The following is a 25,175-nucleotide window of genomic DNA, read 5'->3' on the forward strand; positions in this document are numbered from 1 at the left end:
GGAATCTTGTTTAGATTATAGAGACAAATTGTCATATATCACTTAACAAAATTTAGTTTATAGTTTATTTTTCTATAACATAATAAAAGTCATTTTTGAGTATCAATACATACCACTGCTATTTATTTTAATAGAACTATTTACCTCCTTATTAATTTATGTTCTAAGTCCCAGATAAGGCAATGAAAACACAAAATTGACCAAGAGAACCTTTTCAATAATTCAATAAAGAAGCTCTTATAAGAAACTAGGTCATAAAGCTAGGCATGGTTGCACATTAGTTCCAGTGCTAAGGATTCTGACTTAGGAGGAGTCGAATTCGACGCCAGCTTAGGGTTAAAGAGTGAGTTACAGGTTAGCCTAGGCTAGAGTGTGACACTTTCTTCAAAAAAAATAAAATAAAAAAGGCTAGGTCATAATTTATTATTATATAATATGAAAGAGCATCTTCAATAGAGTAATCTTCACATTTTGTCTGTCCAATATAGTTAGTAATAAAATCTCTACGCATTTAATTAATTTCAGTTTCTGGAAGTGCAATTCACCATCACAGATCATTTAGAAGGATATTTAACTCAAAACCTTAACCCTGACTTGAAAATATCTTCTTTAGCCAAAATCTAGATTCCCTAGCACAAGTTGGACAGTTAAGTATATTTATCTCCCTGTATACTTACTGCAACAGGTGCTAAATATGTCACCTCACCAGATTCTTTATTTTAAGAAAATAAACAGATCTAATGCCTAGTGAATTGATAAATTCTCCATGTACTATTATTCTCCTCTGATGCTATATAGTGTGTGTCATGATAGTCCAAGACACACACACATCTCAAACAATGTGCTTTACATCCAACATAGTTTATAATTTTTTTATTAAATACATTTTCTAAATAATAACAAACAAATCAAATTCCAAGCATTTTACAAATTTATTTCACCTGCTAAAATAAACAAGCTATAATCAATGGTCATTTCATGATACAGGTTATCTCTTAGAAAAGTAATTATGTTAATATATTTATCTATAATTTCGAAAGGATCTGTTTCTGCTCCAGAAACTTGCAATTAGAATAATATCTTGAATTCTTATGCTCCATCTTATTCCATTTCTCGTCTCTATGCTATCACTACTACAGGGCAGTTCAAGGATCTTAAAATGCATTTCTATTACATATTTAATCTCTTAACACAAGAAAGAGACACTTGTAATTAGCTTTTCTAATAAGGGAACAGTCTCATTAAAATTTTATCTGAATAAAAATCACAGTTATTACTTACCAAGGTCTTTGATTCGTGGTAGCACATTGCTTGTAAAATGTTTATAAGAAGCTATTTTTCCTTCATGAGAAGAAATTCCCACATGAGATTCATAAATTCTCAGACTTCTTGGCCTCTTAGGTCTGGAATGCTTAAACTACAGAATGTAAAATTACACAACAGAGTTAAACCAAGATTTTCAGGTATAGCACTTACTGATCAAACATGTTCAATGAAATGGTGAATTAATTAAGTCAAACACTTGGGCTATTTCCCTATATAAATGACATTGTCTGCACTGCTATTTTTTTGAAAAAAAAAAAAACATTTTTAAGATCTTATTGAAGAAATAAAAATCATGAAATTATGAAATCTTGTAATGGTTTGTGCTCTAACAGGGAGTAAAGAAACTCTTTTCTTAATATCCTGAAGTTCATAGGGGAAATAAAAACACAAGTCTCAAAATGCACATAGACTTTAATTCTTTAATGTAAATACTTACTAACAAGCTCCAGTAATTTAATGTGCAGAAAAATAAGTACAGTGGTACATATACCACTTATCAATGATATAATCATAAAATCCTAATTGATATATTTATGAGACAGTCATCCAAACACACTTTTCATAAGGACATGATCAAGTTTATAATCATGGCAATAAGAAATAGTACATCTTTTAAATTCTGGTTACTTGGAAATTGTTGCTGGAAAAACCCACAAAATTTTAGTATTTTATGTAAGGTATATGAAGAGCAAGTATTTTTCAAAACTTCAAAAACAGTACAGAACAAAACCATCCTTTCATATTCATTGTTCACAGATGACTGACTTCAATATATGCAACATATAATGTAGAGGAACATTATGAGGTAAAACACCAAAACAGCAGTGAAGAGAGAAGCTGACACTGTGACTAAAGTTACCAAATTAAAAATTAATTTCCTTAGAAATACTGGAATATAAATTACTTAAAGATTTGTTGTTCTCACTTTATATGTGTCTTCTGGATCCCAGTGTATCCAGTCATAATTCACATTGCCACCTTCACGAACCACATACTTTGCCCATGGTGAAATACGATACAAGATTTCTCCACTTTTACTAGTAATCACTACCTGAAAAGAGAATGGTATGTTATCACTTTCAGAGACTTTCACCACTGTAATGTAGTATATAACAGTTAATGGGTAGTGATGCATGCAGGAAGGATAGAGATTTGAAGAATTCAGAACAACATGCAGATGGTTATCTTCCAAGAACATATTTAAATTCTATGGACATCACTTTCCTCATCTGTTATTACTATATTATCCTAAAAGTCATTTACAGATTGGATATTTTATGATTCTCTGGCAATTTCCATGATTGCAAACCAACCATTAGAGTGGTTAATTATATGTACTATAGATATGAGACAAGAAGATCATTTGGAAGTTGCTGTCAATAAATCAATCAACCACAGAGAATATTGCTACTCTTCAAGAAGAGGGAGTGTGATTATAGAATCATCACTTTCTTTTCTCTTCATGAAAATGAATAACATTTCCATATGCTGAAGGAATGCCATATTTGACTAACACTTGAAATGTTCACCCACACACACACACATACACACACAAAGAGACACATAGAGTTTTCCACATTCTCCACTTTTTTACTAAATATCATTTACCACACAAAAGTGAAAAGCTTTCTTTAGACACTCATTCCCATATTTGCCTACATTTTTTAAAAAAGTAATATGACAATCAATTACAAATGCAGCTTTACTGAATCTACCATTTTTGACAATACTTGATAAAGCATTTAGTAATTTATCCAGCTACATAAATGGAGCTTCTGAGTTATTTAAATTGTAACTTTTTACAAAGTTGTCTTTCACTCTTAAAGTCTCTAAAAGCAAGTACCTGCTGATCAAAATGTTCAGATAACAAACAGCACTGTGCCTTAGCATTGAGAGAAAGCACACTCTCCTCTCTAGTCGTTGAACAGAGCAAAGCTCAGCTATTCATAAATTCTAAAGATTACGTATGTGTACAACATTTCATAATTTAAAAAGACCTTTGTACACCTATTTTACTTGATTCTAGAGGATAATTATAACCTAAATAATCATCAATATTAAATAAGCTACCAAAAGTCCCACAGTGACCCGGTTGCACAGGAGGAAGTGCACAGTGTCTGATGTGCCCTTGCTCTGAAGAAGCTTCCCTGGCACTTCCCTACCTTCAGAAGACCAACAGGAATGAGTTTTAGCTCATGCTGCAGGGTCAAGTAAGTGCTGAAAAGGAATATCTAACATTAACACACCCTTTCTCCCTCTTCACATTGCAGCACATATTACAGCAGAACATAGCCATGGTCATTACTCATTATCATGAAAGCATGAATTGATAACTCCCCCAAAACATGGTGTGGTGGCTTGATTCAGGTAACCCCCATAAACTTAGGTGTTCTGAATGATACATTTCCAGCTGATGGAGATTTGAAAATTAATGCCTCATGGAGGCAGTGTATTGTTGGGGGCAGGCTTCTGGGTGTTATAGCCAGTTTAGTTTCCCCTTGCCAGTGTTTAGCACACGCTCCTGTTCCTGTTGTCCACCTGATGTTGGCCAGGAGGAGATGTCCACCCTCTGCTCACACCATCGGTTTTCTGTGCCACCATAGAACTTCCCCTTGAGTCTGTAAGCCAAAGTAGACCTTTCTTCCCAGAAGCTGCTCTTGGTCAGGTGATTTCTGCCAGCAATGCAAACCTGACTGCAACAGTAAAGCTAGCATCAGAGGAGTGGGATTGCTGCTAGATACCTGACTGTGTGACTTTGGCCTTTTGGAGCTAATTTTTGAGAGGAAAGTAGAAGGAGTTGAAACCTTGGCCTAAGACACAACTTGCAGTGCTGTAAGTACAGTTTGATGGACCATTCTGGTCAAAGTAGAAAGACCTGAATGCAGTAAGAACTATGGACTGTGAGGTTTGGCTGATGAGAGTGAGAAAAAGCTTTGCCTGGACTGAGCTAGAAACAGCTTGTGTGAGAGACTTGCTGTTATGTCCATGACCTGAGAATTTGTGCAGGGTTGTATTGCATATAAATGGACAGGTGTGAGCAGAGGGAAATGGCACAGAAATGAAATCTCTGGGCCAAAACTTCTGCCCATTCAGCTGCAAACTGTATGAAAGGATTACAACAATTGAGATTGAGCCAGCTGACCTGTACTGAAGCAACAGGAAGGATGAAGACTCTTTTGAAGGTGCCTGAATGCTCAAGAAGTGTCCTGTTCTTCAAAGTCTATTTTATCCCCCCCTGGATTAACAAATTGGCACTCTACCTGGTATTATGGAGTATAAGAAATGTAAAAAGAGAGGGTCATTGAATTTTCAATTTGGAAATTGTGTTTTGGAAATGGTCATGGGCAGTGTGAAGCATATTTGCTGGATGCCTGCATGGAGACCTGATGGAGCCATGAGGATGGACCTTGGGCTGCAGTGGAGACCCAGTGGAGATGACAGGACCACGAGATGTGTGCTGAGGACAGCTGCTGGCCCCAGATGAAGTTTTCTAAGACTATGAGTAGCCTAGCTGGAGGGGCAGAGTTGGAACTCCAGATACTTGTTGCTGGTTAGAATTATTGTACTTAGAGATTTGCAATTGGCTGTGTTATTGGACTTGGGAGTACAGAATTTGATGTTTGCCCTGGTTGTTTTAAATCTTGTATTAGTTGAATATGCCTTGCTATGCCCAGTGCTATTTTTTGCAGTGTGAATGTGTATTGTTGCCATTATGGTTTTAGGGGGTGGACTTTTTTATTATGGTGCAGTTAAAAGATCTCGCACTATGGGAATGTTTTAACATCACTAGGATGGAAAAAAAAAAAACTATGGGGACTTTTAAAGTTGACTGAATACATTGCACTTTATATCATGTATATCTGGTTATGGGGGTCAGGGGTGGAAAGTGGTGGTTTGATTCAGGTGTCTCCCATAAATTTAGGTGTGCTGAATACTAGGTTTCCAGCTGATGATGATTTGGGAATTGACACCTCCTAAAGGAAGTGTATTGTTGGGGGCAGACTTATGGATACTATAGCCAGTTTCTCCTTGCCGGTGTTTGGCACACTCTTCCATTCTTATTGTCTACCTGATGTTAACCAGGACATGATGACCACTCTCTGCTTATGCCATTGATTTCCCCTGCCATCATGGAGCTTCCCCTTGAGTCTATAAGCCAAAATAAACATTTTTCCCACAAGCTGCTCTTGGTCAGGTGATTTCTGCCATTAATCTAATCCTGACTGCAACACATGGACTTCAAATTACATAAATTCTGATATCCCAGGGATATATTAAAAGAAAGGTCCTTTTGCTCCCTCGTGAATCAAAAATATACTATAAGGAACTACAGTGCTATAACCAGTTAGACAAATGTATGTAGGTATCCTTTCTCACTTGTGTAAGTACATCTACACTCCACTTCAAAGACAGATTATAAAAAAGTATTCATTTTTGAACCTATCTGTTATAGGACTGTTGTTTAAAAGCTTAAGAGATTGAAGAATCCAATTCAGGTAAGTATAATTCCCACCTCCTGGGGAACTTTTCTTTTTTATCTTGCTGTCCATCCAAATTATGTCAGCAGATAAGTTATGATTGTCAGAAGACAGAGCCATCTTATCAGCCTCCTGGGTTCTTACATCTGGTGGTGGGTTATGATATATATGTAAGCACCCTAGCTATTGCTACTAGATGCACTTTGTAAGGTGGTATTTTCAGGTAGCAAAGTTGAGAGATGTCTTTCTCAAAGACACAGCATAAGCACTCTTCCTTTTTGCTACATACAAATAGATTTTTATGAGCTCTATAGAGTCACCTCCATGGCATTTGGAAGGAAAAGAGAACCAATGCAAACATGATAGTCCTACTTCTGACAGTGCTGTGAGAAATAAATCATCTGTTTTCAACCTAGGAGTCTCATGCTTCCTACCAAGATTTATGAAGTGGCAACAGGAAAACTTCCAAGCTTGTAAACAGGGTGTCATTATACCACTTGCCTGACCATGGGTTACTTATTCACTCACTGGAAGACTTCACTTTTTTTTTTTTTTAAGTCACAAAAGTTTTGTCTCCTCTTACCAGTCATTTCTACTACCATTGCTCATTGTTTTGAAGAATTTAAATATCTTGAATTCCTCTTCTTTTATTAGCAATGGAATAGATGCCAAGAGGAATTTAGAACATATTCACTAAACCTGGGACCCATGTAAAAGTTATACAGTAACTTTCTTAAAAAAAAATGTATTTTCATTTATTTATTTGAGACAGAGAGAGATGGGGACTGAGAATGAGCACGCCAGGGCCTCTAGCCACTGCAAATGAACTCCAGATATATGCATCACCATGTGCATCTACCTTAGGTGAGACTTTCAAAATAGAACTGGGTCTTTAGGCTTCTCAGGCATGCACCTTAACCACTAAGCCATCTGCCTGGCCCCATAACTTTCTTTAGTCTCCTAAATTTGAAGTGTCTTCATTGTAGTTTTCTAGGCTTTCCTAAATGGATGCACTCATCTGTAGGAGACATTTCAATTTGTGTTTGATTTTCTCTTCCTAAATTGTTTTATTCTTGGAAACCAATTAAGACTATTATGATATAATCCACTTGAGACTATTACAATGAGTAAACAATATAAACTTCATTTTTTTGTATTTAACATTGCTTGTAAAACTTATGAGGCTGGTTGAATAATAGTGCTGGCTGAGCAAGCTTGGAGACCTAAGTGTGATTGCCAGAAACCATATAAATATCCAGGTATGCTCCCTGATGCCCATAACTCCAGCAGTGAGGAGGGTGGAGAGAGATCACTGTGGCTCTCTGGTCAGTGAATCTAAACGAAAGTCAGTGAACTCCAGGTTCAGTGAGAAACTGTCTCATGGTGGTAGAGAAATATAGAACACCTGACATTGTACTCTGACCTCTGTATATTGTGCATACAGGGCATACACATCCATACATGTGAATATGCCACCAGTACACACACACACACAATACAAATCGTGTGTGTGCTGGGGAAGCATCCTGAAACCTTGCTACGCTCCAATATTTTCTCATTACAAATAGAAAAAAAAAAAAAAAGTTTAAATGACAATATATCAGCATGTTCTAGAAAATGTATCCTCCAATGGTAAATGAAGTAAGTAGTGAGCAGAAAAGCTCACTTGAGGCCCAGTGTGGTGTCTCACAGCTTTAATCCCAGCACTTTGGAGGCAGAGGTAGGAGGATTGCCTTGAGTTCAAGGCCACCCTAAGACTCCATAGTGAGTTCCAGGTCAGCCTGGTCTAGAGTGAGACCCTACTGTGAAAAAACAAACAAACAAACAAAAAATAGAATGATTTTATATATATATATATATATATATATATATATATATATATATACACACACACACACACACACACACACACACACACACACACACACACATATACATACATCAAGATCACTTGCAAAGAGTATAGTAATAAATATGTGTCCCAGTCAGCTTCACATTGCTGGGATGAACTTCCAAACCAGGTACAGTTTATGGGAGGAAGGGAATTTCTGAGCTTAAAACCAATGGAAGTTCTATATTGACAGAAGAAGCTGACCCCCTTTTCCAAATTCATGTAGAGGAAAACTTCCAGCAGCACCACCAGCAAAGACACCCCAGGAATGGCTGGCAAAAGTCAAGCACTCCGCATACTTTTAGGTTGGAAACAGACCCACCCTCAGTAATACCGAAGGGATGGACCCAAGGATCCACAGTAACACTTCTTGAGCCAGGAGGCTAGAAAAACAAGTTAAAAGTATTAATAAAACATTTGAGTCTATTGGGGGACATAAATTCAAATTACCACAGTATGATACCATGATAAAAGTTTCTGTAAAAAGAAAAAAAAACAACTAAACTTTGTGAAATGATTTTCTACAATAGTTTTACATTTTAGCTTTTTTAACAAATAATTTCAAATATGATTTATAGGAAGGTTACCAACAAAGGACATTATGAGATTAATAAAGTAGTGAAGAAGGAATAAAGAAATGTATACATATGCAATTGTAAAACTGAGTTAAATAAATAGTATAAAGTTAAATTTTATTGAGAAAATGCCACTAAGAACTCAAATATACACTGTAAGGAATAGTTTAGTAATTGGAAAACATCTAAAAAAAAATCAGTGTTCCTTGATGCAAGGAATATCTTTGGAAATCTTTCTTGCAAAACAATATCTTTTCATGCACTGGAAAATTACTGAAATAAGATTCTCCTCAGGTGGCCAGTGATTTTGTATAAAAACATGGGATATGCTCAACTAGTCAGAAGTAAGTTAGCATATTCTGGGAGATGGTGTTGAATGTAACTTTAGCTTCAGGATTGAATGCAGTAAGTAGCAGGGAAAAAAAAAACACAGAAATATTAAATAATATAATTCAAATTGCCCAAATTACACTACCTAAGTCTTCTCATGTTACAAAGAGAAGCTTTCATTTTAAAAACTTGCTTACAGGAGAGTTAAAAAGATAAGCAATTATTTAAGGTGTATAGGTCAAATAGAATACAGTGAAATAAAATCATTACTAATGTAGGAAACAAAGCTAACTCCTCTCCATTCCCTTTTACTATTCAGCTTTGCTGAGGTACAGCTGACAAAGATGAATTGTAAGTATTAATGAAATCAGCAGGATTTGGTAAGGGACACATATGTACAACATAGTTAAATATGTATAGACTGGTCTCCCAGTCAGAGAGGAGACAGTGGCTACAGAGCAATCTGCCAGCTGTATCAGGCATTTGGCAGCTGTACGTGTTGAGTTCTGGAAACACCAGAAGACACACAACACTGATTCAGTTAGAACTATGAAGTCCCTAGCAATACAAAATTATTTTGATATTGAAAGTAGGTATTGCCAAACCAATGTGCAGTATGTATTATCAGGATTTATTTTTTTTATTTTATTTATTTATTTGAGAGCTACAGACACAGAGAGAAAGACAGATAGAGGGAGAGAGAGAGTATGGGCGCGCCCCAGGGCTTTCGGCCTCTGTAAACGAACTCCAGATGCATGCGCCCCCTTGTGCATCTGGCTAACGTGGGACCTGGGGAACCAAGCCTCGAACCGGGGTCTTTAGGCTTCACAGGCAAGCGCTTAACCGCTAAGCCATCTCTCCAGCCCTTATCAGGATTTATTATACCATTGTTTCCTGTGTTCTTTTCAATTGATTCAAGCACATACATCATCCTTTTTACTGGAGGACTATTTCCATGACCTTGATCATGCTGCCAATACCAAAATATGTGGATGATCAAGATCCTTCTAAAAAAGGGCTTAATACAGGGGCTGGGGAGATGGCTCAGCAGTTAAGAGTATTTGCTCTGCAAGCAAAAGGGCCAACTCTTGCTTGATTCCACAGCAGCCATATAAAAATTTGGACGTGGCCACTGATGATTATCAGGGGCTGAAATCCCAGAATAAGTGGGGCTTGCTAACAAAGCAAAAAGGAAAACAGCAGCTATGTGTGGAATGAGCAACTCCTCAAGAAAAATGAGCAGGTGAACAAAAAGAGGACATGCAAAATTTTACTCTAGCCTCCATATGTGTGTACACAGGATGCATACTTCTGCACAAATATGTGTGTATACACTACAAAACCATAATATCACACACACTTTACTGATACATACAAACCAAAAGGTACAATATTGGCAGATAAACTTAGTAAACCATTCCAAATATTTTAAAGCAGTGTTACATTAATTATAACACCTAATGCAATATAAATATTATATAAATGCTTATTATAGTTTATCATTTTGGAGTAACTACAAGGGAAAAAGTCTGTACCTATTCAGTACGGACAATGTAGTTTGCACATATTCTCAGTCTGAGATTGGCTGAACACATGGATGTGTAAGTAACTAATACATAAGACCACCAGTATATACCATATAAAATTTCCATGTATGGGTACACATATAGGAGCATAAGGAGGAGGGAAGGGCAGAAATAGAAAGAAATACATATCAAAACTCATATATGTATGTTATTAGAGATTTTTTAAGTAGTTAAATAAAATAAATAAAAGAAACTTTATAAAAGTAACTGAAGGTGAACAAGAGTTCTACTGCTATAAATTTTACCAATTTTTTTCTAAATATATTTTTTGTTAAATTTAACACTGAGTAATCTTGTGCAAGAATCTCTTTGCCATTACAGGAGGGAGAAAAGAGCTCCAATCACCATCCATATCCTATTGTCTGGAGTCTGGTGTGAGTGATGCTAAATGGTCCCACATGATTCAAGAGAGGATATGGAAATGGACAGAGTCTGGATGAGGAAGGAAGATGAGCACATGTACCCTTGTGGGGGGGCGGGGGCGAGGAATTTACACAAAAGAAACTCAAGGAGGCAATGTAAACAAGGACACAGAGATCAGAATGACTTGGATATAAGCCAAGGAAAGCCAGCAGCTTCCAGAATCTATAGGTGTCAACAAACACATTTTCCCCATGAGCCTCCACAGTAAGCAGGACTCTGCCACAAGCCGAATGATTTTAAATTTCTGTCCTCCAAAATTCTGAGAGAAGAAATTTCTGTTATTCAAAGCCTCCAAATGGATACATACAACTATAATGTGGAATAATATGAGGAGGAAAATGGAAGTAATTATTTAATGCTAAAATGCACTGCCCTTCAATTTGGTTAATTAGCCCTGTATAAGAATAAGAAGGCGATGCTACCTGATGAGGTCTTAATAACACATTTCATCTTATATTCATTTTATGCTTCCCAAAATAGACAAGCATTAGCCACTCCAATTCAGTGACCTTCAGTAAACAAAATAATTCTTGGGAAAGGCAAATTCCATCAGAAAAAAAAAAAAAATCATTGGCACATTTTAGAATTGATACAAGTTCCTTTAAAAATGGACTTATAATCTATAGATTTACTGATAAGACTATACCCACAAAATGACTTTCATCCATTAAAGAAAGAAAATCATTACTTATATAACTCAAAAAAAAGAAGGCTCTAACTTTACCATGTGGAAAAGGTAAGGGGCTATTTTTAATATATCTGACATGTTTGCTTCACTAAACAGAGATGAGATCACTTAAATAGAGGTCACCAGTGTAAAAGGAAAAAATATATATATTTAACAAATGACTTTTTTTTTCCTGTTTTCTTTTAGCTTTTAAGATATGGTCATGCTCTGTAGCCCAGACTGACTGAGTTGATAATTCTCCTTCCTCAGTCTCCAGTGATGAGATTACTAGATGTCTAGAAAGCATCATATTCTGAATTTTCTAATGTGGAAGGTGAAAACTAGCAACACTCTAATGTTAGAATGTCTTTTGTCATGAATTTTTAGTGTGCATTTGTGTTAGTGAGGGAGACAAAAAATATACCAATAAAATTATCAAGATGATTTTCTAATGATCATAAACATTGGTATAGCAATGACTACTTTCTGCACATAGTTTTATAAAACTGCATACATCTTTATTGTATTAATTTAAGTTATATTTGGATGATAATTAATATACTATTGTTTATATACTGAGCTGCTATGAATGCCAAATACATATAACTATGTTATCTTAAAATAATTTTAATTTTTGCTATCTTTATTTGGATAGAAAAATGTTCATATATTTTAAAATGTTCCATGTATAGTTTATGATTTAATTCACAACTGTAATCAATTTTAAATAACCTTGTAGAAGGCATGTGCATATAAAATAACCCTTGTCATGCCTCGTATATCTGCAAATGACAGATGGAATTGAAAGAAGTGGAAAAGAGATGGAACAGTTAGATTAAGCCTACACCCATCCTAATTTTTATGTTATGAAACAATGGGCACTACACAGGAGAAAAGTAGGAAGACATCCTTCTTAGTAGTGTCATTAAGTAATGACAGAACTCTTTTAAATTTCAAAAGCAATAATATTTGATAAATTCTCATTAGTTCCCTTTTTAAGGTTCACATGAGATTTCTTATTTTATAGCATGCCTTCACAATTCAGATTTTTTTTTTCTCCTTTAATAATAAGCCAGAAGTCTTACTAAACTTGAAACCCTAACACCTTGAATAGGAAGAGTGAAAGGGTTTCCTAACCAAAATTAAAAATAAAAAAGCTTTCTCTAAACAAAAAGACAAAACATATTAGGTACAAAAATAATCTATAATGTGATATTAATGACTATGAGGTGAAAACTCATGCCAAAGTTTAGCATAAAGGACAGCACTGCACAGGATAAAAGCAGACAAGATAGGAGTTACTTTGTTGTTGCAGTGATACCTTTTACAGAATTACAGACATAAGTACTCTTTTCTGAAATACTTACAGGAGAGAAGAAACTGCACAAGACTGTCAAAGACACGTAAATGAACGCAGTAGCTGCTACTTCTGAGAGGAGGTCCTTATTTAATTGATTTAGAAGAGCAGATGCTTCTTTACTATAAAGAGTTCTCAGCCCCAGGGTTTACATCCAGTCCCCCAATCTTTCTAAACTAGTTAATAAGTATTATAATAGCAGTGTTTTTTTTTTTTTTTCTCCTCTTTCCACTGTGGCAAATCATTAAGGAAATAAAGAAACAACCAAGCAGAAGTGATAAAGTGTTTGCTTCATTTCAAGTACATTATGTGGACAAAAACCTTATGAAAGGAGGTCACTACTGAAAAACAAAATCCAAAGGGATTATTCAAGATTTAGGAAGCAGGTATTGAAGATGATATCCTTGAGCAAGTGAGAATAATCACTCCTAAGTGCAAAGAATGGGAATAATGATGAGTAGATGTAATTGGGTAAAGATTGATTAGGTGTCTGACGCTACAAAACAAATGAATTACCCATGATATAAAAATACAGGATTTAAACATCTAAGATATTGCAAGATCAATATAGTAATAAAAGAAAAATGCTATAAAAGGGGAAAAATCAGTGAGTTTTCATTACTGAAAAAGTGGGCTTCAAAAAGATTCACCCATGTGCAGTGAAGGCTAAAATTCTATTAAGTAAACAGACTTATAATCTGGTATAATGCCAAAAAAAAAACATCTGAGAAGTATTTTCAGAAGTGAAAGTGTAGAGGAGACAGTATCATATATGAATTGAAGTTCTTTTGAAAATGTTTTATAAAGTACAATTATAAAAGTCTCTCTGGGGATAAATTGCATCATATGAAGAAAAGAAAGAATGTAATTCCTTAGTAATCACAATAATGGTATTCCAAGGAAATGGAATTCAAACTTTGGAGAGTAAAATAAAAAAAAGTTTGAAGCCCCATAAGAAATGTAGAGAAATTCCAGATGATGTACTGAATACATAATTCTAAAAATTATTAGATTTTTTTTTAATTTTTTTTTGTTCTTTTTTATTTATTTATTTGAGAGCGACAGACACAAGGAGAAAGACAGAGGGAGAGAGATAGAATGGGCGCGCCAGGGCTTCCAGCCACTGCAAACGAACTCCTGACGCGTGTGCCCCCTTGTGCATCTGGCTAACGTGGGACCTGGGGAACCGAGCCTTGAACTGGAGTCCTTAGGCTTCACAGGCAAGCGCTTAACCGCTAAGCAATCTCTCCAGCCTAATTATTAGATCTTTTGAGAAAATATACAATCACAACCTAGTATATACTGATATTATACTCTTCAAGGATATATTTAATGAATACTAATAGGTTAATGGTGAGAATAATTCTTAATTCTAGATATTCTTTATAAAGTCTGAAAACATAGATTTCAATACTGCCTTTCTTTTCCCCTGTAGGAGATTTTCCAGGTATGGGAAGTATTGAAGGGAAAACACACACACACACACACACACACACACACACACACACACACACACACACACTTATGTATGTATCTCCTCTCTCCTCAGTGAGGAAGTGAGCACACCACACCAGCAGATGAGAAAATAATGAAGCAGCCCAGGGGAAGCAACAAAGACAAGTGATGACTGAGATAAGATTTCCTTGTTTTTGTGTTGTTTTGCCTTTTAAATTTAGGTCCTCTCCTTCCCCTTCCCCCAAATCAGCTTGTTTTGTGGTTAGAAAATATAGTGAAGAATTGAAATGACCTTTAGATAATGGACTAGGGCACTGGAGGTGGAAAAATAAGGATGGGAAGAAGCACTGATCAATAACAAGAGAAAAGTTATTTACTTTAAACATTCCTAATGCGAGTGCATTTAAATCACTGAACATGGGTCCCCCATTGCATGCAGAGAGACAGCAAACTTGGATTTGCCTTCCAAAATCATCTGACCATCATGCTTTTGTTTTACTACTTAGGATGCACTGAACTGCACTGGGAAATCTAATACTATGGGTGTAAAAGCATGGGTAATGATGAGCAGACCAGTGACAACAGGAAAAATAAACCTTTAATTTGAGAAAGCTAAACAGTAATTTTGACATTTAACAGGCATTAGCTGTGATATTGAATAAAATTTTGGCTTAAATGTAAATGGTTAAATCATTAAAAGGTGGTTCAGTATGCACTTTGCCATCAGCAAAAGGTTATTTCCTACAGGATTACTTCAAGTCATTATTAGTTTAATACATCCTTAGACAAAGTACAATATTTTTATTAAACATAAAGAAAAATAATACCTATCAAAACAGTCAAAAAGCAAAATTTTATTCCTTTATATGGCATGCCATTAAAAGATCAGATACTATAGAAGAGCTGTATTAAAAAAATGGATGCCTACATAATTTAGAATAAAAATAAGTAAACTAAGCATGACATGCCACTTTTAAAAGTCAATATTTTCCTAAAGAAATTTCTGCACTCATTTCTTCATACTTATGATCACATTTAAAATCTATTCTGGCCACACTGAAGGAACTGAGTGTGAGATATTTCACTATCAATGAATATGTAACAAAGGTTGCACCTAGATATTAAGCATTACAAGACTCAATGCTCAAATAAGAACAATATGAGGGGACAGAAACTCATGAACGGTGTAAGTGTGTACAAACCTGTGGTTCTCTCATAAGCACTTGAAAAATGAAAATGATATATTTAATATTTATTTTCCTATAAAAATTATACATTCAGCTGTAGCCATAACAGAATTAAGTACTTACTGATATTACTTTAAATGTATACACCTGTTTGGGATAGGAACCTTGTTACTAAATCCACAGGGGAAGAGTAGACTTGGAAAGATGTCTCCAGCAGTAGTTATCCAAAATGAATAAACAATGAGAACCACCTGGGAGACACTTTAAATAAAGATGGCAGACCCCCTTCATAACTCATTACAATAGCCCTCCCTGCTACCTTTGACTAGGATTCTTTGCCATGCAGGAGAGTGCCAATGGGGAAAATCTGCATAGAAGAAAGAAAAATAAAAAGGTAGCTATTGAGACCAGCATTCTAAAAATAAAATGATCGGCTTTTCATTTTAGGATAATTGTAATGGGGGAAAGAAAACTAACTCAAGAGTTTCAAGAAATTTATTTTCTAAAATCCTGATAAAAATTTTCCAAATAATAACATATATATTTCCTGGGCTGGAAAGATGGGTCAGTGGTTAAGGTATTTGCTTGCAGTACCTAACAACACATGTTCAGTTCCCCAGTACCGATGGATGTAAAGACTAATGAACAAAGAGGTGCATGCATCTGCAGTCTGTTTGCAGTAACTACAGGTCCTAGAGTATGTGTATGCATGTGTGTGTGTGTATGTATATACACACACACACACACACACATATATATACACACACACATACATACATATATTTTCCAATGAAATCTGCATTAACCTTGATTTTTTTGTACCTTCACTTTATTTCTTGCTTTTTTTTTCTTCTGGTTTTCCGAGGTAGGGTCTCACTGTAGTTCAGGCTGACCTGAATTCACTATGTAGTCTCAGGTTGGCCTAAAACTCAAGGTGATCCTCCTATCTCTGCCTCCCAAGTGCTGGGATTAAAGGTGTGTGCCACCACACCTGGCTATTTCTTGCATTTTTAACAATAATTTATTAATCTTCCTAATTTTTCAAAAGTATACTCTTCATAGAAACATAATTCTCTCAAACAATATACATATTATTTTTTAAAGCTGAAATTAATCTCATTTAAGTCACTGAAGATATCTGGGCTTCTGTGTAAGTGTACACAGTTCTGGTCCTTATTACACTCACCTCATTTACTTTCAAAGAGAGCATGATAAACATATTCAAATGCCTGATCTTCCTCTGTCATCTAGCTCATCTACTTCAAAACATTCCATAATTGCTATATATAATGAATCACAAAAATCATTTTGTAACACATTTGTCATTTTTCAAATAAATTAGTATATATGTAAATGTGACTACCAAAACTGGATGGCTTTCTTCTTAATATTATACCTTCAAAAACAATCAATTCAGGGCTAGAGAGATGGCTTAGCAGTTAAGCACTTGCCTGTGAAGCCTAAGGATCCCAGTTCTAAGCTCGGTTCCCTAGGACCCACATTAGCCAGATGCACAAGGGGGAGCACATGTCTGGAGTTCATTTGCAGTGGATAGAAGCCCTGGCGCACCCCACCCCCCCCTCTCTCTCTCTCTCTCTCTCTCTCTCTCTCTCTCTCTCTCTCTCAAATAAATAAGTATGAACAAAAATTATTTTAAAAATCAATTCATAATATTTTTCTTTCAGAGTTATGGCAAATGATGGCTCTTCAGTTGGGCAAATTTTAGTATCCCTCAAGGAAAAACCTGGTAGTTGTGAGAAGAGAGAAGTTCAAATCCTGCATTTATCACTCTCTAGAAGGTAAGCCATGTAGTTGGACTTGGAAAGATCCATAAGAAAAGAGCAAGTACATGAAGCTCTTCATGGAGACATCATGTTTGCCTAAGAATGCACAAGGGAGTTTAATCTAATAATACAGTACCTTCTTGTTCTCAGTGCCAGACAGAAACAGGAAGGCAACAGCTAGCTTGTGACAGGTAGGGTAAAGTATTCATGGTTTCAATTTATACTTTTGGAAGCAAAGAAAAAAATCCCAAGGCAGCAGTGAGGATGGAGAGGATTAGTAAGGAAACTGAGGTCCAAAACAGTACTTATCTCAAGAGAAATGAGGTGCTTTGACATAGCATATGTCAGACTTGAAAAGAACACACTCAACCTACAACACAGAATTTTGGAGATTAGTTAAGTATCAGAGAAGTGGGAAAGTAAGGTTGATCACAAGAGGAAAGGTGGACATAAAATATGGATTGTGGGGCTGGAGAGATGGCTTAGTGGTTAAGTGCTTGCCTATGAAGCCTAAGGACCCCGGTTTAAGGCTCAGTTCCCCAGGACCCATGTTAGCCAGATGCACAAAGGGGTGCACGTATCTGGAGTTTGGTTGCAGTGGCTGGAGGCCCTGGCGCACCCATTCTCCCTCTCTCTAGCTGCCTCTTTCTCTCTCTGACTGTCACTCTCAAATAAATAAATAAATAAAACATTTAAAATATGGATTGGGGATTGGAAGAATAGGACAAAAGTAAAGAATCTTTCAAAGTTAATGAAAGAAAGCAGAAAATCCAAAAAATAAAATAAAATAACGAAAGAAAAAGTGCCAGAATTATGTAGCCATACCCAAACTTGGAACTAGGTGGGCCTGAAGCAGCTAAACAGGCTTTGGGAAAAAATAAAAATACCTACAGAGAAAACTTTGTCAGATGCTACAGTTATTTTGATGTAGTAATTGACTTCAAAATGAATTCATGTTTCAGAAACAAACAGAAAGAGTTGCTCAATGGAAAAAAAAAATGTCTTTATGAGACAGCTTGTAGCTGTAATAAGAGATCGCTATAGCTGTAAAAAGAGACAGCAGTTAAGCAGTGCAGTTGTCTAAAGCATCAATAATCAAACAAATATTTGTCTAGAAGGTTCACAGTAAAAATTATTTTTAACAGTAGTAGTTTCAAGGGGTTTCAAGATTTCCTGAGGAAGGGATGTTTCCTTTCACAGATGACTGGGGAGGCTCAAACTACAAACTGCTAAGAAAAAGAGGCTGTTGCGAGCTCGGTGCTAAATATCATCTCTATCTTGCCTTCCTGTGCTGAGGGAACACTGCAAAAGAGAGAAGAAAGAATGTAAGATCCTTGCTAAGGAGGTAGTAAGGAAGACTGGGACACAATCCTCTGGACATGAAATGAATGGTACATTCATGACATCATAGGAACTGTTGGCTGGGATTACAATATTGAACCCATCAACATTTTAACATGGATAATGGAGGAAGTAAAAAAGAAAGAGACATCAAAACTGATGACGGATTAGTCATAAAGAGAATGGGGTTCAGAGGAATGGGAATAGGGACAGAGAAGAAAAGACAGTATAATGGGAGGAGATTATGACCAAATTACAGTTATGTTCACATGTGAAAATTCTCTTCAAAAAGAAAGTCATGCAAAGATCTATAAAGTAATTAAGTACAAAACAGAAGACTAATAATCTTCAAAACAAATTGACTGGTGACTTTAGTATTGATTTCACTGTGTGTAAACAAGCTTATTTGAAAGAGTGGTGAAAGTATTCAAATGAACAAAAACAAATACAAAAATCACTCACTGTAATTACCAATGCAAAGCATTACAGACTATTACTCCATTATTATTATTATTCCTGCAAACCTCTCAACATGACTGCTTACAAATGTGACTTAAGTCAATGACTGAGAATTAATTGGCCATCACGAACTAACCATATTTAGCATAATCATATAGTGAATTTAGTTTGATATGAATACCAATGGAACTGTATTTACTAAGGTAAGACAAAAAGCACTATCTGTATAGTCTTCAATTTATATGATTTCACGACATTCTAATTGTTTGTAAAAGTCAAGAGCACTTCGGTGTGCTTCGTTTCACAGTAGTTACACACACAGGTTCTTGATGTACTCCATCCATTGAGTTCTTGTAGGCTGATGTAGTGTCTTCAGTCTCTTTAGAATGGCTGCCTGATAAAGTTCTATGAGAGTATATGTAGAACAATGAGACTGACCAATCTGAACTTAGATATAAGACTTGCTAATATAAAATCTTGCTGTTGACTCATGCCAGGGTCCAGCCCTGGATGGAAGGAGGGTCCCGAAGAGACATGTGAAATGGAGCAGTGCAATAACGACTTGAAGTCAAGTTCTGGTGCAATCTGACAGGCTAATGCTGAAGGCAGCTGAGTTATTCCATTTCTCTCTTTCTCTCTCTCTCTCTCTCTCTCTCTCTCTCTCTCTCTCTCTCTCTCTCTCTGCTTTTCTGTTTCTTTTTTTTTATTTTTCTCTTTTTCTAGTTCATTCCCTCTCTCTCTCTCTCTCTCTCTCTCCCCCCCCCCCGTCTTTTTCTCTGTTCTGTTCTTCCCTGCTTCTATACTTCTATGCTGCCACAGCTCTTAGCCTCAGTCTTTTATTTTTTTGATCAGGTCATGCAAAAGCAAACTTCAAGAAAGGTACAGTTTCACAGAATTCATAGAAAAATTTTGTTATCCCTTTTCATCAAACAATCCCATAATTACTCACCTCAAGTAAAGTTGTCAGGCCCCTATAATGATTAACTGCACACTTTCCCCATGTATGTGCAGTTAAGCACTTGTGATTTCCTGAACTTCTACTTTCAATTATTATATTAAAGGTGAGAGGCAAAACCACCACAAATGGGGGTTCCCATCATTAATCATTGATCCAATAGATCCATTTATTCTTCAATCATTTATTTTGAATGTTCCTTTTCACGTCCCTCCAATACTTAGACTTTGGTTCCCCCAGTTGAACACTTTCTGACCTCAGTTGTTTTCCCTGCAAGGATTCTTGGTAAAGAGTCATAGTTTGCTACAATTGCCACCATTTAGAAAAATTAGTCATAGAACAATTTTTACATTGTTCCAGGAGGTTCATTGTTTCCTCCTAAGTGTACTGTACTCCATGCCTGACTTTAACTAAGGCCTTTAAGGAAAACAATTATCTCTGACCCATTTTCTTGTTTTTCCAATTCTATGACAGAGCCTCTTTCAGACGCATTGACCAACACTTCACTAACACCAATTTTAAAAGGGAAACCAAGTGAAATACAGAGAAAGACAAACATAATACAGAAAGCCACAGATATCTGTAGCGTAAAGAGCCAAAGATTTTTCTATAGAGGGGACACATTGGACTTCAAGGAAGAGACAGCTGAGCTGGAAATGTGTCATGCAGGTCTTCAGTGCTTGATTCCTCATGATCCTGAAATGGCATGCTTGCCGTCTCCAGCAGATTCACACAACCATGTTTTGTTTTTTTTTTTTTTTTTTAACATAACATTTAAAGCATTCTTCTTGGTATATTTTAAAGTTAAAAAGCTTTTATTTTCAATTGGAAGCACTTCACCTTCCTACATTGTCAACAAATTTACAAAGTGGTACACAATAAAAACTAGTCCAACATCATCTAGCAGGACAATGAACAATGTGAGCAATTTACAGGGCAAACGCAAAGCTCTTCTACAGTCTAGACACAAGAATGAGAGACAAGGTAGAAAAAGATCATGTTCTTATATTCAACAATACTAAAGGTGCAGTCTTGACCTCTTAAGTAATTTAACAAAGCTCAACAAGCTTACAAAACATTAGGAATTAAAAGAACTAATGACATACAAAATAGTATGAAAATAAATGTTAATAAAAACTTTTGAGAATATTCATGCCAAAGAACAATGCTTAGCCAGATTAAATGCTATTTTTCTACCTTTTAGGCATGAGTCCATTAATGTATATGTCGTTAGGTATGTAGTTTATTGTTGTTGGTGAAATAATAATATACCCTTTGAGTATCCTGTGATGTACCAAGAGGGGACAGAGGGGTGAGTCAGGCCACCGGTCATTGTGAAGAAAGATACTTTTATCTTTTGTTCCTGTCTTTGTTATTCTTTAGTTTTTTGAGCAGACATTATAAATAATACTTAGATATTATGAGGGAAGTAAAGCTGATTCTCATTAAATGAAAAGAAAAGCCTTTCAAATGTTAGTTTCGCTAGCTTCAAACACTACTGAATGGACTGTAGCCCTGCACATGTGAAGCAAAGCACCTTATCATTATTATCACCATCTCACATAGAAAAGATATCTCAGAGGAACCGAAAAGGGTTTTCACTTCCTTGTGCTCACAGGAAGAGTGAAGTGAAAAAAGAGAGCCTTTTCTGCTGAGGGATGTGAATGCTTGAGCTTTCCGAAAGAGGGAGCTCGAACTCCACAGCCATGTGGAGGCAACCTGGCACCCAAGATCCATCCAAACATTAACCGAGGCTGCCAAAAGAAAACAAGTTTAAGGAAGAACTCTAAATGTGTGTTTATTTAGCCTTGTAATTTTAATTACTTAAAGAGCACAGTCAAGTCGAGAAAAAATATCATATCTGAGGCAATAAAGTGGAAGCTGCTGCCACTAGTCTGGAAAGCCCTCGACTGAAAACAAAAATTCTCATGCCATCATATATTGACGTGCTTTAAGCCTGTGTCTTCCATGACCTCAAATGTTACAATTACAAAACTTTACACCATTTCAGAATATAATTTGAAAAATAAGATGTGTCACTGTGCAGTAGAATGTCTCACAAAATAAAGCCAACGTATTAAATGTTAAATACTACATATAGGGGCTCCTTGCTGGAAATGACATCCATGACACCTTGTAAATCAATTCAAACTTTTCAAAAGGCACTTTTGAAAAATAAGGATAGAATCAAGCTTCTGAATTAGTTTTTAAAATCTGAAATAAAAGGTTCACAATAAAAATAGGATTAAATAAAAACATTAGTGATGAAAGCAAAAAATGTGTAAAATGCCAGACACTGATTCAACCTGATAAAAGCAGTGGTATTACATTTTAAGAGGATGAAAATTCACTGTAGGTTAAACACACACACACACACACACACACACACACACACACACACACATATTTAAATACAAAGTGCAAGCAAGCAGAAATAGCTGAAAAGGGGGCACCTATTTATTCAGGATGCTACTGAACCAAGATTCCATCTACTTACTATGTGATTACAGTTAAAAATAGATGGTTTGCATCTCTTAATCAGCATGTGGCAAAAATCAACAAGTTTCCACACATTTAAATAGGGCTTAAGGGAGGTGATTACTACTGTTTCTTAGCTTCAACATGAAGTCAGGAAATTGCAGAGGACAGAGTCAGCGGCAAACACCTCACTGTGTTTCATTTGCTTTTATCATTACCAAAGATTTTTAATCTAACCAATATCCAGTATTTTTCTTTGAAACTGTACAGAAATACAGTGTATATGCTACATAGGACTGTTAGAAAACGATAAAATGAAATCAAGTTGTTAAATACATGAAATGTTTAAAACATTACTGTGGTAGTTTGATTCAGGTGTCCCACATAAACCTAGTTGTTCTAAATACTAGGTTCCCAGCTGATGGAGATTTGGTAATTAATGCCTCCTGGAGGGAGTGTATTGTTGGGGGCGGGCTTATGGGTATTAAAGCCAGTTTTCCCTTGCCAGTGCTTGGCACACCCTCCTGTTGCTGTGGTCCATCTTATGTTGGCCAGGGGGTGATGTCCACCTTCTGCTCATGCCGTCGTTTTCCCCTGCCATCGTGAAGCTTCCCCTCGAGCATGTAAGCCAAAATGAATCTCTTTTTCCCAGAAGCTACTCTTGGTTGGGTGATTTCTACCAGCAATGTGAACCGGACTGCAACAATTACCAATAATATAATGAATATTAAATATAATACATTTTTAAATCAAATAATATTTTAATGAAAATTAAAATTTTCTAACACTTTATATAAAAGAGATAAGTGGTATCCAAGATATATTTTTGTTCTCATCTGGAACACTCTCTGTAGGTCCAGACTGGCTCAAACTCAGAAATCACCCTACCTCAGCCTCCCAAGTGCTGTACATAAAAGTGTGCATCACCACATCCATAAGAATACTGTTTATAATATTAAATATGCTGAAAATAAATTTTTCCACTATTTTTATCTTATGTATACATTTAGTACTGATAACATGTTAACAAGCATGGGGTTATATTTTGCAGATATTACATTACTAACATGAAGAGATATATGATCTTGGATATTAAATCTCCCTGTAATTCAAGCTTCCTTAACTCAAAAGTGAAAATGTTAGTCAACTATGATCTGTAAGTTTATTTCTTTGGCAAATTATAGACTACTTATTGTGAAAAGAATATATATATATATATATATATACACATACATATATATGTGCATGTATGTATATAGTATGGACATGTACATGTATGTATGCACATATATAGAGAGAAAAGGGCACAGAAGTGGTAGTAAGGACATAAAAAGTAGGTATAATTATAGTATTTATAAATTCTTCACATATGTGAAAAATATTTCTAATAGCACAGTATTATTTCATGAATGAAAGTATATTAAGCTATTCTGAAGAAGAAAATGATTCTAGAAAGGCAAAATAGAAAATAAGTCACTCTAGAAAGAGAATGGAATTAAATATATAGTCCAGGGGAAAATAGGTAAATAAGAATTCCTGTCTCTAAACGATTACAGGGAAGGAAACCTGTATATGAGAAATAAGTAAATCAAACACAAGTTAAATATTAACAAAGAAATTACAAACGTTGCACTGCACTAAGTACTACTTAACAACTAAAAAAATTGTCAATAACTGGGGTATTTAACAGCCTGACAAAGTGAAAATAACGTCTTATGTCATAGACAATTGTCAGCTTTCAAGAGTACTATCACAAGGCCATTAGGCAGGACACTTAATGCATGAATATATTCAGTAAAGAAGGCGAGGAAGCAACAGGCAAGAAAACTATCAGTTTCAACAATAACCAAAGCCATCCAGCCCCTTTGCTTCCATAAGCCAGTAGCTCCCAACTAGTCAGGCATCAAAATCATCAGGATCTGTTTAAAAATACAGAGCCTATTTCCTCTGTGATGGCAATACTGTGTTATTAGAACAGACAGCCTCCTCACAAGGAGCATGATGTTCAAAATAGGCATCCATCACTAAGGTCTTCTGCAGAGGAAAGAGGAGGCCACTGGAGTCATTCAGACAAAAGGCAATAAAGGTAGAGATAAAGATAAAAAGAACAATATTCCAGAAAACCTGCTGTGGTAGAATCGTTAAATTTTCTGACTGATTGAATGCGACGATAAAAGAGATAGAAGAGGAAACAAACCTGTAACTTTACAGTTCATAGAGACCAAGAGGAAGGTAGGCATACAAAGAGCAATAAGTAATTTAGAAGGTAATGAATGTGAGTTTACAAGTAAGAAAATAATAACAGGCCAGCTTTTCCAGGCTGCCTTTCAGTTTGTAGCCTAAATTTGTTTAGACTTGCCTCATTCCCAAGATGTTTGGAATCATACATATAACTGAAATGTTTGCATTACATTTTAAAACAGGTTCCTATTTTTTTCTACACTGAACAACTTCAATACTAAATATAGTAAGTATGCAAGCATAAATATATTTTTAGTTTATGTATTGGCTTACCTTCTTCCATCTTCCAAGTCCACAGAATATATGCATTGTTGAAACCCATACTTAACAAACTAAACTATATTGATTTTACTTTTCCTAAAGAAAAACCTGATTGTAAACTAATTAGACAACCAAAGAGAATTGTACAGTAAGTCCAACCTACACACTTCAAATACATTACTGTCAAAGACTAATTTAAGTGATGGTCCTCAAATCACACTAGTGAAAGCATAGTCATTGCAAACAATGATAGCTTGCACAGACTGCCTAGTATATAGTCAAATAAAGGAAACCTGTGATTGCTAGCTACAATTTAGGCATATGAACTGGCCTTTAACTTAAAAAAATTGTAAACTTACCAAAGGCAATATACAGACTTAA

At 35.7% G+C, this 25,175-nt stretch overlaps 1 protein-coding gene across 1 annotated transcript in view; it reads right to left on the reverse strand.

Moving 5' to 3' along the window:
* The window catches only part of Gbe1 (1,4-alpha-glucan branching enzyme 1), a 282,900-nt gene that overhangs the window by 150,021 nt on the left and 107,704 nt on the right, over positions 1-25,175 (reverse strand). The window contains exons 4-5 of the mRNA XM_004665512.2: positions 2,252-2,377; positions 1,282-1,417 (exon numbers count right to left, since the gene is read on the reverse strand). Of these exons, the coding sequence (XP_004665569.1) occupies positions 1,282-1,417; positions 2,252-2,377 (262 nt within the window). The remainder of the gene's footprint in view (positions 1-1,281; positions 1,418-2,251; positions 2,378-25,175) is intronic.

The sequence above is a fragment of the Jaculus jaculus genome, chromosome 4 (genome assembly GCF_020740685.1).
Source record: "Jaculus jaculus isolate mJacJac1 chromosome 4, mJacJac1.mat.Y.cur, whole genome shotgun sequence".
Classification (NCBI taxonomy): Eukaryota; Metazoa; Chordata; class Mammalia; order Rodentia; family Dipodidae; genus Jaculus; species Jaculus jaculus.